General features: G+C 41.0%; 1 protein-coding gene across 1 annotated transcript; it reads left to right on the forward strand.

Annotated features, from left to right (window-relative positions):
- pyroxd1 (pyridine nucleotide-disulphide oxidoreductase domain 1) lies at nucleotides 1–12,419 on the forward strand. The gene is made up of 12 exons (XM_048268047.1): nucleotides 1–367; nucleotides 574–654; nucleotides 838–957; nucleotides 1,194–1,322; nucleotides 2,157–2,230; nucleotides 2,477–2,646; nucleotides 2,992–3,089; nucleotides 3,235–3,340; nucleotides 4,056–4,186; nucleotides 4,558–4,680; nucleotides 5,538–5,675; nucleotides 12,070–12,419. Exons 1-12 carry the CDS (start codon nucleotides 284–286, stop codon nucleotides 12,316–12,318), a joined length of 1,503 nt encoding a protein of 500 aa, XP_048124004.1. The 5' UTR covers nucleotides 1–283; the 3' UTR covers nucleotides 12,319–12,419.
- The last annotated feature ends 31 nt before the right edge of the window (nucleotides 12,420–12,450 follow it).

Consider the following 12,450-nt stretch of genomic DNA (forward strand, 5'->3'; position numbering starts at 1 on the left):
GCCACCGTAAGTGTAATTGATGCGTGTATACGGAAGTCCAACGTGACGCTGTCTTGTTATCACGTTTGAAACGATTATACACCTATTTTGTTCGGTTTTGTTGTGTCACTTCTTCAAGAAACCTCTTGACATTAGGCTACGGTCTCACTTGCCAGTCATACTAGAGTGAAGTAGCGGCTTATAGCTAGAAAAGGATAACCACCGATTCACCGAATTCTGTAACTTCTACGATAGCTGCGCTGTGCTGTCACCCCAGCAAAAAACGATTTGTGAAGACGAAGTGATGGCATGTGGCGTAAACTCTGAAAAACGCGTCCGATTTGTGGTTGTTGGTGGTGGAATTGCCGGAGTTACTTGCGCGGAACAGGTAAAAGAGTGCATTTGAATCAGACTGTCACAGACTTGCATTAACGTGCTCTCTCTGTCTGCAGTGCAGTGAAGTGCTCATGCTTGGCAGCGTTATTCATACTAACGTTAGCCTTTTCAACATCTAATCCAGCAGTAGGCTATCCAATAATCTTTAAAGCTATGGACAGCCTAAAAAGTGAACCTTTAATGTTATTCATATTCCAGCTTGCGTCACAGTTTACGTCGGACAGTGTGGTACTTCTGACAGCTGCGCCATTGGTCAAGACGGTGACGAATTTCAAACAGGTTGGCAAGACTTTCAAATGACTTTACCCAGAGCCCGTTTACGGACCCTTATTAGAAATTATCTGCTTTACCCTACATTTGTAAAATAAACGACATGCTAAAACTGTTTGTCTCAGAGAATATACCACGACAGTTGTATGTGAGCTTGGTTTAAATAACAGACCATGTCCCCTTCATGTTTAGGTGTCTAAGATCTTGGAGGATTTTGATGTTGAAGAACAGCCATCCACCGTGCTAGAGGAGAAGTATCCTAATCTGAAGGTCATTCAGTCTGCAGTGAAATCCTTACAAGCCAAAGAACATGTATGTTTCCGCGCAACAACAACAATAGGTGTCTGCACAATGTAGGCTACACATGCCAATGTAGGCTACACGTGCCATTTTACTGTAATGTTTAATGCTGTGTGACAACAATGGCACAATTTGTTGGTGGTTGTTGCAGATGAATTGTTTAAGGGAATGCCTGAGTAGCTCTCTCTCTCCCTCCATTTCTCTTTCTCCCTCTCACTCTTCTCTGTCTCTCTCTCACTCTCTCTCAGACACTACACACGGAAGATGGTTGCATCCTCCACTACCAGAAGCTGTGTGTGTGCAGTGGAGCTAAACCCAAACTCCTCACCCAGAATAACCCTCACGTGCTGGGCATACGAGACACGGACAGCGCCCAGGTAATCCCCAGGTGTTCCACAACGCCATTCCTCATGCATCACCCGGACAATAGCCATATACAGCATACACCTGCCTGCATTCAGAATATTGAGCACTTTCATGACATTTCGTTTTGCTGCAGCCCATTTTTATCAAATTCCCCCATCAGTCTGTAGGCTATAGATTTCTCATACCGAGAAAGTGAAAACAAGATTTGAGGGTTTTGCTCATTTATTCTCTGCTCTGCATGCTGTTAACTAATCCCATTTTGTATATTTTCATTGTCATCCTCAGATTACTAGATAAAGCAGTTACTTCATTTTTATCTTAACGGATAATGCTTCATTACATGTTTTGTAAACGTTTTATATACGTTATATAATAGTACACACTCACCCTCAGAATAGTACACAGTTTTATCTTAATGGATAATGCTTCATTACATCTTTTAAACGTTTTATATGGTGAGTCTTGAACTGAAGCTTGGCTTGAGTTCAAGTCAAATCACAATGGCAATATCTGTTCAGAAAAATCCGATATTTTCCCCAAATCGCTCAGCCCTAATTTAAATAATCCCAGGGACCCTGACACAGTCAGTCCGATCAAATAGTATACACACTCTCTCAGAATAGTGCACACTCTCCCTCAGAATAGTACACACACTCTCAGAATAGTACACACTCTCCCTCAGAATAGTACACACACTCTCCCTCAGAATAGTACACACACTCTCCCTCAGAATAGTACACACACTCTCTCTCAGAATAGTACACGCTCTCCCTTAGAATGAGAAGACCCCAAGGTATTCAACTTTGTTTTATAATGTGTGTCTGTAATACTGTTGCTCTCTTTAGGAGTTCCAGAAACGCTTGTCAACAGCGAGACGGATTGTGGTGGTGGGAAACGGAGGCATAGCTCTCGAGCTGGTGTAAGTGTGTTTGACGTGTCAATGTCAGTGAGTGGTGTGAAAGTGTGTGTGGAAGTGTTGTGCGGGTGTGTATTTGTGTTGGTGTAGTAGGGTCCTCCATGCTGTACTTGCTATCAAATGCTGCCCTCTTGTGGTAATTTAATGTACTGCTGTACTTTGACTGGGATTTTCTTATGTGTGTATGCATATGTGAAGTGTCATTTTGTCCTCTCAGTACATCATATTGTGTGTGTCCTCTGTGAGCAGCTATGAGGTGGAGGGCTGCGAGGTGATCTGGGCGGTGAAGGACAAGGCCATTGGGAACACCTTTTTTGACGCAGGGGCCGCCCAGTTTCTCATCCCAGCACTGGCCCAAGATAAACCAGAGCGGTCCACTCCCTGCAAGAGAGCGCGGTACACTACTGAAGCAGCGACAGGTAGACACACACACACACACACACAAGCATTTAAACCACTGATGTGGATGCTCTGTGTTTAGCACATACACACACATGTACTACAAAAACACACACACACACACACACACGTGCTACACATACACAGTCACACCCCGCACACACACACACACTCTGATATGGAAGCATTTTGCATGTATGCACTAAGCAGTGATAATTCCTAATTTTTTATCTGCACTGTAGCTTAAATGTTATTCTATTGCTGTACGTGATCTTAGATAAAAGTGTCTGTACATTTAAAGCACGCACACACACACACACACATAGACACGCACGCACACACTGATATGGATGCGGTGTGTTCAGGTGGGGCATCAGCTGGCGTGAGTGGGGCGTCTGGAGAGACGGGCAGCGCTCTGGGGCCAGACTGGCACGAGGGCATCAGCCTCAGAGGAGCACAGAAGGTGTGTGTGTGAGAGAGTGTGAGAGAGAGTGTGAGTGTGTGTCTGTGAGAGAGAGAATAATAATATAATAATTCACATTTTTGTACATCAGTGCACACACACACACACACACTACTAATGTGTAATACCCTGTTTTGTCCTGTAGGGGTCCCATAATGTGACTATGGAGTACCAGTGTGAGATCAGGAGGATCTGCACCCAGCAGGAGATTCTGCAGTCACCTCCTGATGGCCCCCAGAGCTCTGATGCAGGTGACCCTGACACACACTCACGCACACGCGCGCACGCGCACATGTGCTAGCGTGCTACTTCATAACCATTAGAATGTGCTAGTGTGCTACTTCATAACCATTAGAATGTGCTAGTGTGCTACTTCATAACCATTAGAATGTGCTAGTGTGCTACTTCATAACCATTAGAATGTGCTAGTGTGCTACTTCATAACCATTGAATGTGCTAGCGTGCTACTTCATAACCATTGGAATGTGCTAGCATGCTACTTCATAACCATTAGAATGTGCTAGCATGCTACTCCTTAACCATTAGAATGTGCTAGTATGCTACTTCATAGCCATTATGGTTATGGTTATGGTTATGGGATTTTGCAGACGTCTTTGTCCAAAGCGACACTCAAATACAAAAACAAAATAATAATTAAATATTTAACAGGGAACAGATTAGAATGTTGGTCAAACTATAATAAGGAGAATAGCAATAATAAACAACAATGTCGATTCAATCAATAGCCTAATAAAATAAGTAATGAAAATGAGGGAAAAAGCAGTAATAAACAAGAATGTCCATTCAATCAATAATATATATAAAAAAACAATGAATGTGCTAGCATGCAACTTCATAACCATTAAAATGTGCTAGCATGCTACTTCATAACCATTGGAGTGTGCTAGCATGCTACTTCATAACCACAAACACAGACCCATGATCTGGTGTTATTCTGTGTCCCAGCCCCCTGGCCTGATGTGGGAAAATGGCCTGTGTACGTGCAGCTCACCAATGGCCAAACCTACGGCTGTGACTTCATCGTCAGCGCGACAGGAGTTGTTCCCAACACGGAACCCTTTCTCCATGGAAACAGTGTAAGGATAAACTGCAACTTCATGACACTGGACTTACTATTGGCCGCTGCTATAGACTGGAATGTTTTTAAAAATAGAATTATAAAACAAAGTGATGCTAATCATTTGCTGTAGTGTTGCAGCACTGTAATGTTTCCATCCTTGCCAGGTGATATCCATATTACGTAGGTCTGCAATAGTTGTTTGGGTTTTGTGTTTATTTTGAGGTGGGGGTGACGGAGGTCTGTTATGTTGTGTGTTTGGTTGGAGTTGGAGGTGATGGAGGTCTGTTTTGTTGTGTGTTTATTTTGAGGTGGGGGTGATTTGAGGTCTGTTTTGTTTTGTTTAGTTGGAGTTGAGGGTGATGGAAGTCTGTTTTGTTGTGTGTTTAGTTCAAGGTGGGGGCTGATGGAGGTCTGCTGGTGGATGATCACATGCGCACCTCTGAGGCGGACGTGTTTGCTGCGGGTGACGTGTGCAGTGCAGGATGGGAGCCCAGCCATCTATGGCAACAGGTGAGGGACAAACCTGACTGATGGACGATGCCACATACAGATATGTGTCAAAAAGCATTCACGAAGCTTTTATCTTACCACTAAGTGTACTCCTAAATTACACTAAAAGTTTTTAGTAAAGAGTTATCTCTATTCACAACGATGCTGAGATCAACTCTTAGTAAGGAAAAATGACAACTACTAAGATTAGTTAGTTAGTTAACTAAGGTTAAGTTATGGTTTACGTCATTTCTCATGCACAAGCTAGTAGTGACGTCAGCGATGGTCTGAGGAGTGAGGGGTCAGTGCTGGTGAGAAGCCATGCCCTGCATGAGCACTGTGAAGGATAAATAAAGATGACAGGGTGCATGAGCACTGTGAAGGACTAGAGATAAATAAATAAATAAATAAAGATAACGGGCTGTGTGAAGGACTAGAGATAAATAAATAAATAAAGATGACAGGGTACATGAGCACTGTGAAGGACCAGAGATAAATAAATAAATAAATAAAGATGACCGGGTACATGATCACTGTGAAGGACCAGAGAGAGAGATAAATAAATAAAGATGACCGGGTGCATGATCACTGTGAAGGACTAGAGGGAGATAAATAAATAAAGATGACAGGCTGCATGATCACTGTGAAGGTGATGGAATTGTGATGGAATATGCTACAGAATGACAGTATCTTTGCACCGTTAAGTATGGATCTGTATGACCATAGTTGGTCGAGACGTAACTGCAGCTACATTTAGACTTAAGATTCTTTGTGAATATAGGCCCAGGTTTTCAAATGATGTTTTGAAAATATTGCATTGTTTTTATTGGGTATTGTTTTTTATTATGTGTATGTGCGTGCGTGCGTGTTCTGGTCAGATGCGTCTGTGGACCCAGGCTCGGCAGATGGGCTGGTATGTGGGCCGGTGCATAGCTGCGGAGGTTCTGGACGAGCCCATCGAGCTGGACTTCTGCTTCGAACTCTTCTCCCACATCACCAAGTTCTTCAACTACAAGGTAAGAGGAAGAGCAGCGGCCTCCATCAGCATCATTCTAGGCTGCTGGCCGACTATGATGAGACATTGCTGGCCTTTTAACCCTTTGCAGACTGTGCCGAACATTCCATTTTTTCATACTCGATGGCCTTATGGCACAAAAAGGCTTATTGTATGATTATGCTACATGACAAAGATACAATATACCCACCACTCTAATCAGGAGAAATAGCCCTTTCAAATGGTATAAAATATAATTAATAAGTTTGAGGAGAACATACATAATTTTTAAAAAATATCTTTGAAATTCAACCCCAAAAAACACGAAAATATCAGTTTGTCAAGATTAATCTAATTTTTCTCCCAATTTCTATTGTAGATAGAGAAAAACATAGAGTGTATGGGAGATTCACAATTTTGTCCTCTACTCAGTGATAAAAACAGAATCAATGTGTCACCTTTTGTTCAAAAGTTGATGATAAATGATGATAAATTTATTAGACCTTTGCAGACGGCACGAAACATTCCGTTTTTTCATACTTGATGCCCTTGTGAGACAAAAAGGCTTATTGTGTGGCCATGCTACATGACAGAGATAAGATATACCCACCATTGTAATCAGGAGAACTAGCCCTTTAAAATGGTACATATCATAGTTAATAAGTTTGAGGGTAACACACATTGTTTTTAAACAAAACCTTCAAAATTCAACATCAAAAAACGTGAAAATATCAATTTGTCAAGATGAATCTTTCTTTTCACCTAATGTCTGTTGTAGATATAGTGTGCAAAGGATAGCCAGTGTTGTGTTCTCCTCAGTGAAAAAAAACAGAATCAATTTATCACCTTTGGTTCAGAAATTATGATTAATTTACTCATAACAGTAACAAGTAGAATTTTTAAAGAGTAGAATGTTTTCATTTCCCGGTTTGGCATCTGACCTAAAAATACAGATATAATGGTCATGTAAAAAAATAAGCTGTTTTACCATCAAAACAAGCTCAATATGGGATGTCTTACTGTACTCTGAAGAGGCTAAATCAATTGTGGGGAGGACAGATAAAGGCTGAAAGACAGACTAGCTGATTGTAACTGCTTCTCCGTGTGCTTCATTCTACTATGAAAACAAGAATATAGAGACACTGGCACACGTGTTAGGTTTACGAAAGGGGAAATAAATCATTTTATTTAGAAAAGTCTTAAACAATGTGATTAAATAACCAGGAACAACAACTTCAGGTAAATAACATAAACATATGTTTACAAACATGCAGTAACTATTAGAACTACAAGAATGACAAGACAACAGTATAACAAAGATCAACAAATCTTACATGGTGAACAAAACATCAATTCATACTAACATTCACACACATATATATATAAACAATTAAAACGTTAGAAGAAATTCAATACATTTAACAACCATACAGCATATAATTCGATACAATATATAATTATCCATATCATTTGCCCCACACATAAGGTGATACACTAACATACATTCACACCAGATCCGTGGTGTGTGCATTGTCACAGCTGTGGCATGGTTGTGTGTGTGTGTGTGTGTGTGTGTGTGTGTGCATGCGTGTGTGTGTCCATCTAAGCCTAGCAGACAATGGGGTGTAAATGCTATTGGAGTTGGTGTCTCTGTCTGTGTTGGAAGGATAGGCAAAGTGTATGCTTTCTACCTGACATGGGACTTGACCAAACTCAAAATAAAGAAATTGTCAGATAAGAAATATAGAAATTGAATTACAAATCTAACCAAACTATTATCACTATAGTCCCTCTCATTATTGTTATAAGCAACACTCTTATCACAACCAGAAATGTGCTTGCCCAGATGGACGACACACACACACACAAACATGCTCACCCAGCTCAGGATGATGGAAGATTATCTCCTCCTGTAGCACATAATTGTCTTCTTCTTCATCCAGAAGCTACCCATCCATGTCCCATGTCCATGCCATCGTGGGTCCTTGGGGTCATATTGGCCATCAGCAGTCGGCTGCTTTCACCCCAGTTGCACGTACTTCTCTCCCTCCATCTAAAATAACAAATCACAGGTCTGATAGTGAATAGGTTGTTTAGTTTTATTTTACATTACTTCCACATAATCTTAATCACCACCAACCATGACTCTTTTCACTAAAAGTATTATTGTCACTGGAGGACTCCAATATTGCTTGGAGAGGTAACATTAGTCTCAGAGCTCACTACAGTAAGTGTTATTGCCTTGGCTAAACCATACATAGCATACCAGCTTACAAGTAAAAATTGATTTATTAACATGAGTCAGGAGATATGACAGAAAACATCTAAACAGCATATGCATACACATACACACCGTGCATAGGCTACTGCAGTTGCGTAAAGACAAAACACCCCCTTAGAAAATAATGTGTTGACGAGTAGGCTTGGGTGTATGAGCTCCCATCATAGTTAGCCACCCAAAAACCTCATAATCGTAGCAGCTAACCTTACAGCCTAAAAGCTAAACAATACTAAAACACATTTATAACAAATCTTCAGTCATGTATTCATGAAAACAGCAGTCAATGAATAAAATCCTTACGTTACACCATCGGTGATCAACACAGTCTTCACGTCGGTAACGTAACATTAACGTTGTCATTCATGTCAGATGTTTCTATCTTGGCTACAAACAACTGTAAATTGTGCTATACATATTACGAAGGAATGAAAGGTTTATTTGACAATAAAATACCCATTAGGTCTACTTGACATAAAGTTGGCAGTCATGAAGCACGGGAGTGAACTTTATCGCGACTACGCGTCAAGGACATGTTGCAGCCTCTCCTGATGCTAACGTTACCTAACTTAGCTAGTTTTCTATCAGATGACAAGCAAGCAACATCGTTCAAAATAGAACAAATCGTTAAAGTTTCAGTCTTAGTAGGTCTGTAATCTTGGTTGACATATAGTAGCCCCCCAAAAATGACTGAAAATGATGAGTTTACTAAAGATTACTGTGTGCTAAAATACCAGCTGTCATCAGCTGAAGTGAACACACACACGCATTATGTTACGGCCATGCATACAAGGTGTAATTACCAGCAAAAATAACTTTTAAAAACGATTTTGAAGTAATAACATGGATAACAAGTAATAATAACATAAAAACATTTTTTTTACCTCAGATGATCCAGTAGTTTCTCCTTTCATCTCTCACGTCAAGATCAACGATGCATAGTACTTCCTGCTGTTTTTCCTCTAGTGGAGGGAGACGTCAACTCTTGATTTTTCCTTCACGTAGTAAAAGAAATTCGCGCCACAAATCCCTTAACCAATCATATCGCCAGAAAGCCTATGATGTGACGTTTTTGAGGAAGTTTTCAGTGATAAAATTGGTTGGGGTATGGCGGAGTTATTAGACTGAACGTCATCGGCACTGGGGTACCGAAATTAGAATGGGCCGTCTGCAAAGGGTTAATGTGCAACTGAGACAGGGGAGTCGTTAGAAGGCTGAAGCCTCTATATAATCGCTATAAATGGAAACGCTAAACCCAGGGGAGGGGAAATCGGTGTGTGCGGTGGGGTACTCCGGTACACTTTCTAAACATTGATTAGGGGGGTATGTCACCATAGTGAATATTAAAAATTACAAATAAATAATTCAGAGATGTATTAATGACTGAACAAATAATGCAGGTATTAGGCCCACTGTTGCTTTACTGGGTTATCAGTTACATACTGTGCAGTAGGCCTGTGGATGCCCTAATTAGAATGAGCTCCATTTTATTGTCAAATTCTACTTGTGACACCTGGCCTGGCGATAGCCGTTTTAGCTGTCCATCCGTCAGTCGCACTGAATAAAGCGTGGAGAAGTAGCCTGAAGAGCCAGACCCACATTAAAATGTAGGTCTGGGGACTCACCGTTGGCAGTGCTCTGTCCGAAGGCCGGTGTTGCACCAAATCCTGTGACCTGTCGAAATTTGTGACTCTAGAGGGCGCTCTATGAATTTAATGAGTTGGACTGACACATTGACAAAGCACTTACGCAAATAACGTAAGATCATAGCGGTCTAAAATATGGACCGGGCAAATAAATCCTCTACTATACTGAAACTTCAATGCAGATGCATTTACTGAAATGCAAACGCACAGTAAACGCTATATAGTCTGTAGTTCATCAACAAACAACCTACCGGTTAAAACGGAAAATGATAGCGAGAAAGTAGCTCGCATTGCCTAAACAGATAGACTCACTCAACACGCAGTAGGCTAGGCTACGTCAGCAAGATCGGTCAGCCTATTTTATAAATGGTGAAGACACATAGTGCTTTTGTGGTTAAGCGCTTGAAACGGTCATTTATTTTCAGAATGTGTCAACTCAAGGTGTTTCTGGGTACAACTACAAAATATGGAGTCCTGTGTGCTCGTGCAATGTCATTTTTTTTGTTGTAATAAAAATAATATAAATTGTGTTTACGATAAATCTGCTGTTGTTATTGGGAAAATGCCATAGGCTACTTATAAACATAAATCGGGGGAGGGCCTTGTTTTGCAGCTTAAATGAAGTTTGTTATCATCTGTGTGGTGATTTTTTATGTCGGCTAGCCTAAGAATTTCTACGCCACTATTTTGATAGCGTACTGTCAAATTATGTTTCCCCACTGGAACTTCTGCAGAAATGGACTCATACGCACACAAAACCATCTCAGGTGAATTCTCTGAATGTCCCATGTTTAACCAAACAGCTTCCATCAATCCAGTGAACTTCAGCAGGACAGGTCACATATTTTGATAGGCGTATTGCCTACTGTCATATTTTGTCATGCACGCCATGCAATAGGCCACCTGTTCACAGGAGTGATGGAAGCTGCTAAACATGGGACATTCAGAGAAGTCACCTGAGATGGTTTTGTGTGCATATGAGTCAATTTCTGCAGAGTTCCAGTGGGGAAACATAATTTGACAGTAGCCTATATGCCTATCAAAATGTGTGACCTGTCCTGCTGAAGTTCACAGGAGTGATGGAAGATGTTTGGTTAAACATGGGAGAGTAAGAGAAGTCACCTGAGATGGTTTTGTGTGTATATGAGCCTATTTCTGCAGAGTTCCAGTGGGGAAACATAATTTGACAGTCTATAAAAAATAGTGACCGATGTTTTGTTTTAGTACTTTATTATTACATACAAAAATCACAATACAGATGACAACAAACTTGATATCTGAAAGCTGTTGGCTAAAATAAGGTTAATGAATAGCTGCAATTTTCACAATAACAACAGAATATTTATCGTAAACATACCATTTCTATGGAAGTAGGCCTATGCATTTTCATTCAAAACAACCAAAAAATTTTTTGGAAGAATGACATTGCACGACCACACAGCATATGTTGTAGTTCTACCCACAAAACAACCTTGAAATACATTCATAAAATAAATGACAGTTTCAAGCGCTCAACCACACATGTCAACAAATTGTGTTTGTTTTTGTTATTTACTAGGCTACATATGTATTGTAATACCAAACCCCAGTGAAATGAAAGATGCCATCCCAATGACTTTTACAACGAGGTGTGACAAGGTGGAGCACTGTCTTAACCATTTAAATAGGCTATGTGACCGATCTGAATGAAGTAGCATAGCCTACTGCATGTTGAGTGAGTCCGTCTGTTTACTGGGGTGGTGAGAGATATTTGGAGTGATTTTCTCGCAATCATTTCGCCTATGGGCTACTGTAGACTACTTTTGGAAAATTGTGACCTTCCGTTTTAACCGGTAGGTTGTTTGTTGATGAACTATTAGACTAGCCTATATTACGTTTATACCTACTGTGCGTTTGAATGTCAGTAAAGTAGCCTAGTTCGTTTCTTTAATAGACCGTTCATGTTTGGACCATGATCTTACGTTATTTGCGTAGGTGCTTTGTCAATGTGTTAGTCCAACTCATTAAATTCATAGAGCGCCCTCTAGAGTCACAAATTTCGACAGGTCACAGGATTTGGTGCAACACCGGGATAATCGGTTGTCTTTCAAATTCCCTCTGCACGCAATAGCACAGCGTTACAACTCATGAGTCCGATGCGTTTTCCCACCAGCGGAGCTAGTTGGCTAGTTCAAGCTTTTGCCAACTTAAAACAAGCTTAACTCGTTTCACACTGTATGCCAACAGCAACATCCATCTTCTTTGTTTTCAAGTAGCAGGGAATTCAAGCCAAACCGTTGCAACTCTGCCATCAATCATTATGTTAAGCCCGCCTAACGACTCAATACACGATTTGATTGGCCTGATAGAAGTTTAATTTTTCAAGCTCACAAGTTGCTAGACTAGCCCTGGAAGCAAATGTAATTTGCTGCCGCTAGGGTGCGTCTAGATTTCTAGGCTAGGCCTTAGTGCTTTTGTTTCCTGATTAGTGTGTGTGTGTTTGGCGCCCCCAGGTGGTTCTGCTGGGTAAGTTCAACGCTCAGGGCTTGGGTCAGAACCACGAGCTGCTGCTGCGCTGCACTAAAGGACACGAGTACATCAAGGTGGTGCTTAGCAACGGCAGGATGATGGGCGCTGTGCTCATCGGGGAGACGAACCTGGAGGAGACCTTCGAGAACCTCATCCTGAACCAGATGGACCTGTCCGCCTACGGAGAAGATCTGCTTGACCCAAACATAGATATCGAGGACTACTTTGATTGAAAGCAGTGTGTTTGGGGTCCATAGAGTTGCAGTTTTGAAAACCCTTGCTCAAGACATATGTACAGTAAATATTTAAATGCAAAAATAAATGTATTTATGTAGTTGTTTCTGTTTTGGTCTGTTAAATACATT

Source organism: Alosa alosa, chromosome 17, assembly GCF_017589495.1.
Source record: "Alosa alosa isolate M-15738 ecotype Scorff River chromosome 17, AALO_Geno_1.1, whole genome shotgun sequence".
NCBI lineage: Eukaryota > Metazoa > Chordata > Actinopteri > Clupeiformes > Clupeidae > Alosa > Alosa alosa.

Excerpts from the sequence above, each read along its gene's own strand:
- pyroxd1 (XM_048268047.1), top strand. The coding sequence starts at position 284 with ATGGCATGTGGCGTAAACTCTGAAAAACGCGTCCGATTTGTGGTTGTT. Across the intron at positions 368-573 it reads GAGTTACTTGCGCGGAACAG|CTTGCGTCACAGTTTACGTC; the intron begins GTAAAAGAGTGC and ends TTCATATTCCAG. Across the intron at positions 4,187-4,557 it reads CCTTTCTCCATGGAAACAGT|TTCAAGGTGGGGGCTGATGG; the intron begins GTAAGGATAAAC and ends TTGTGTGTTTAG.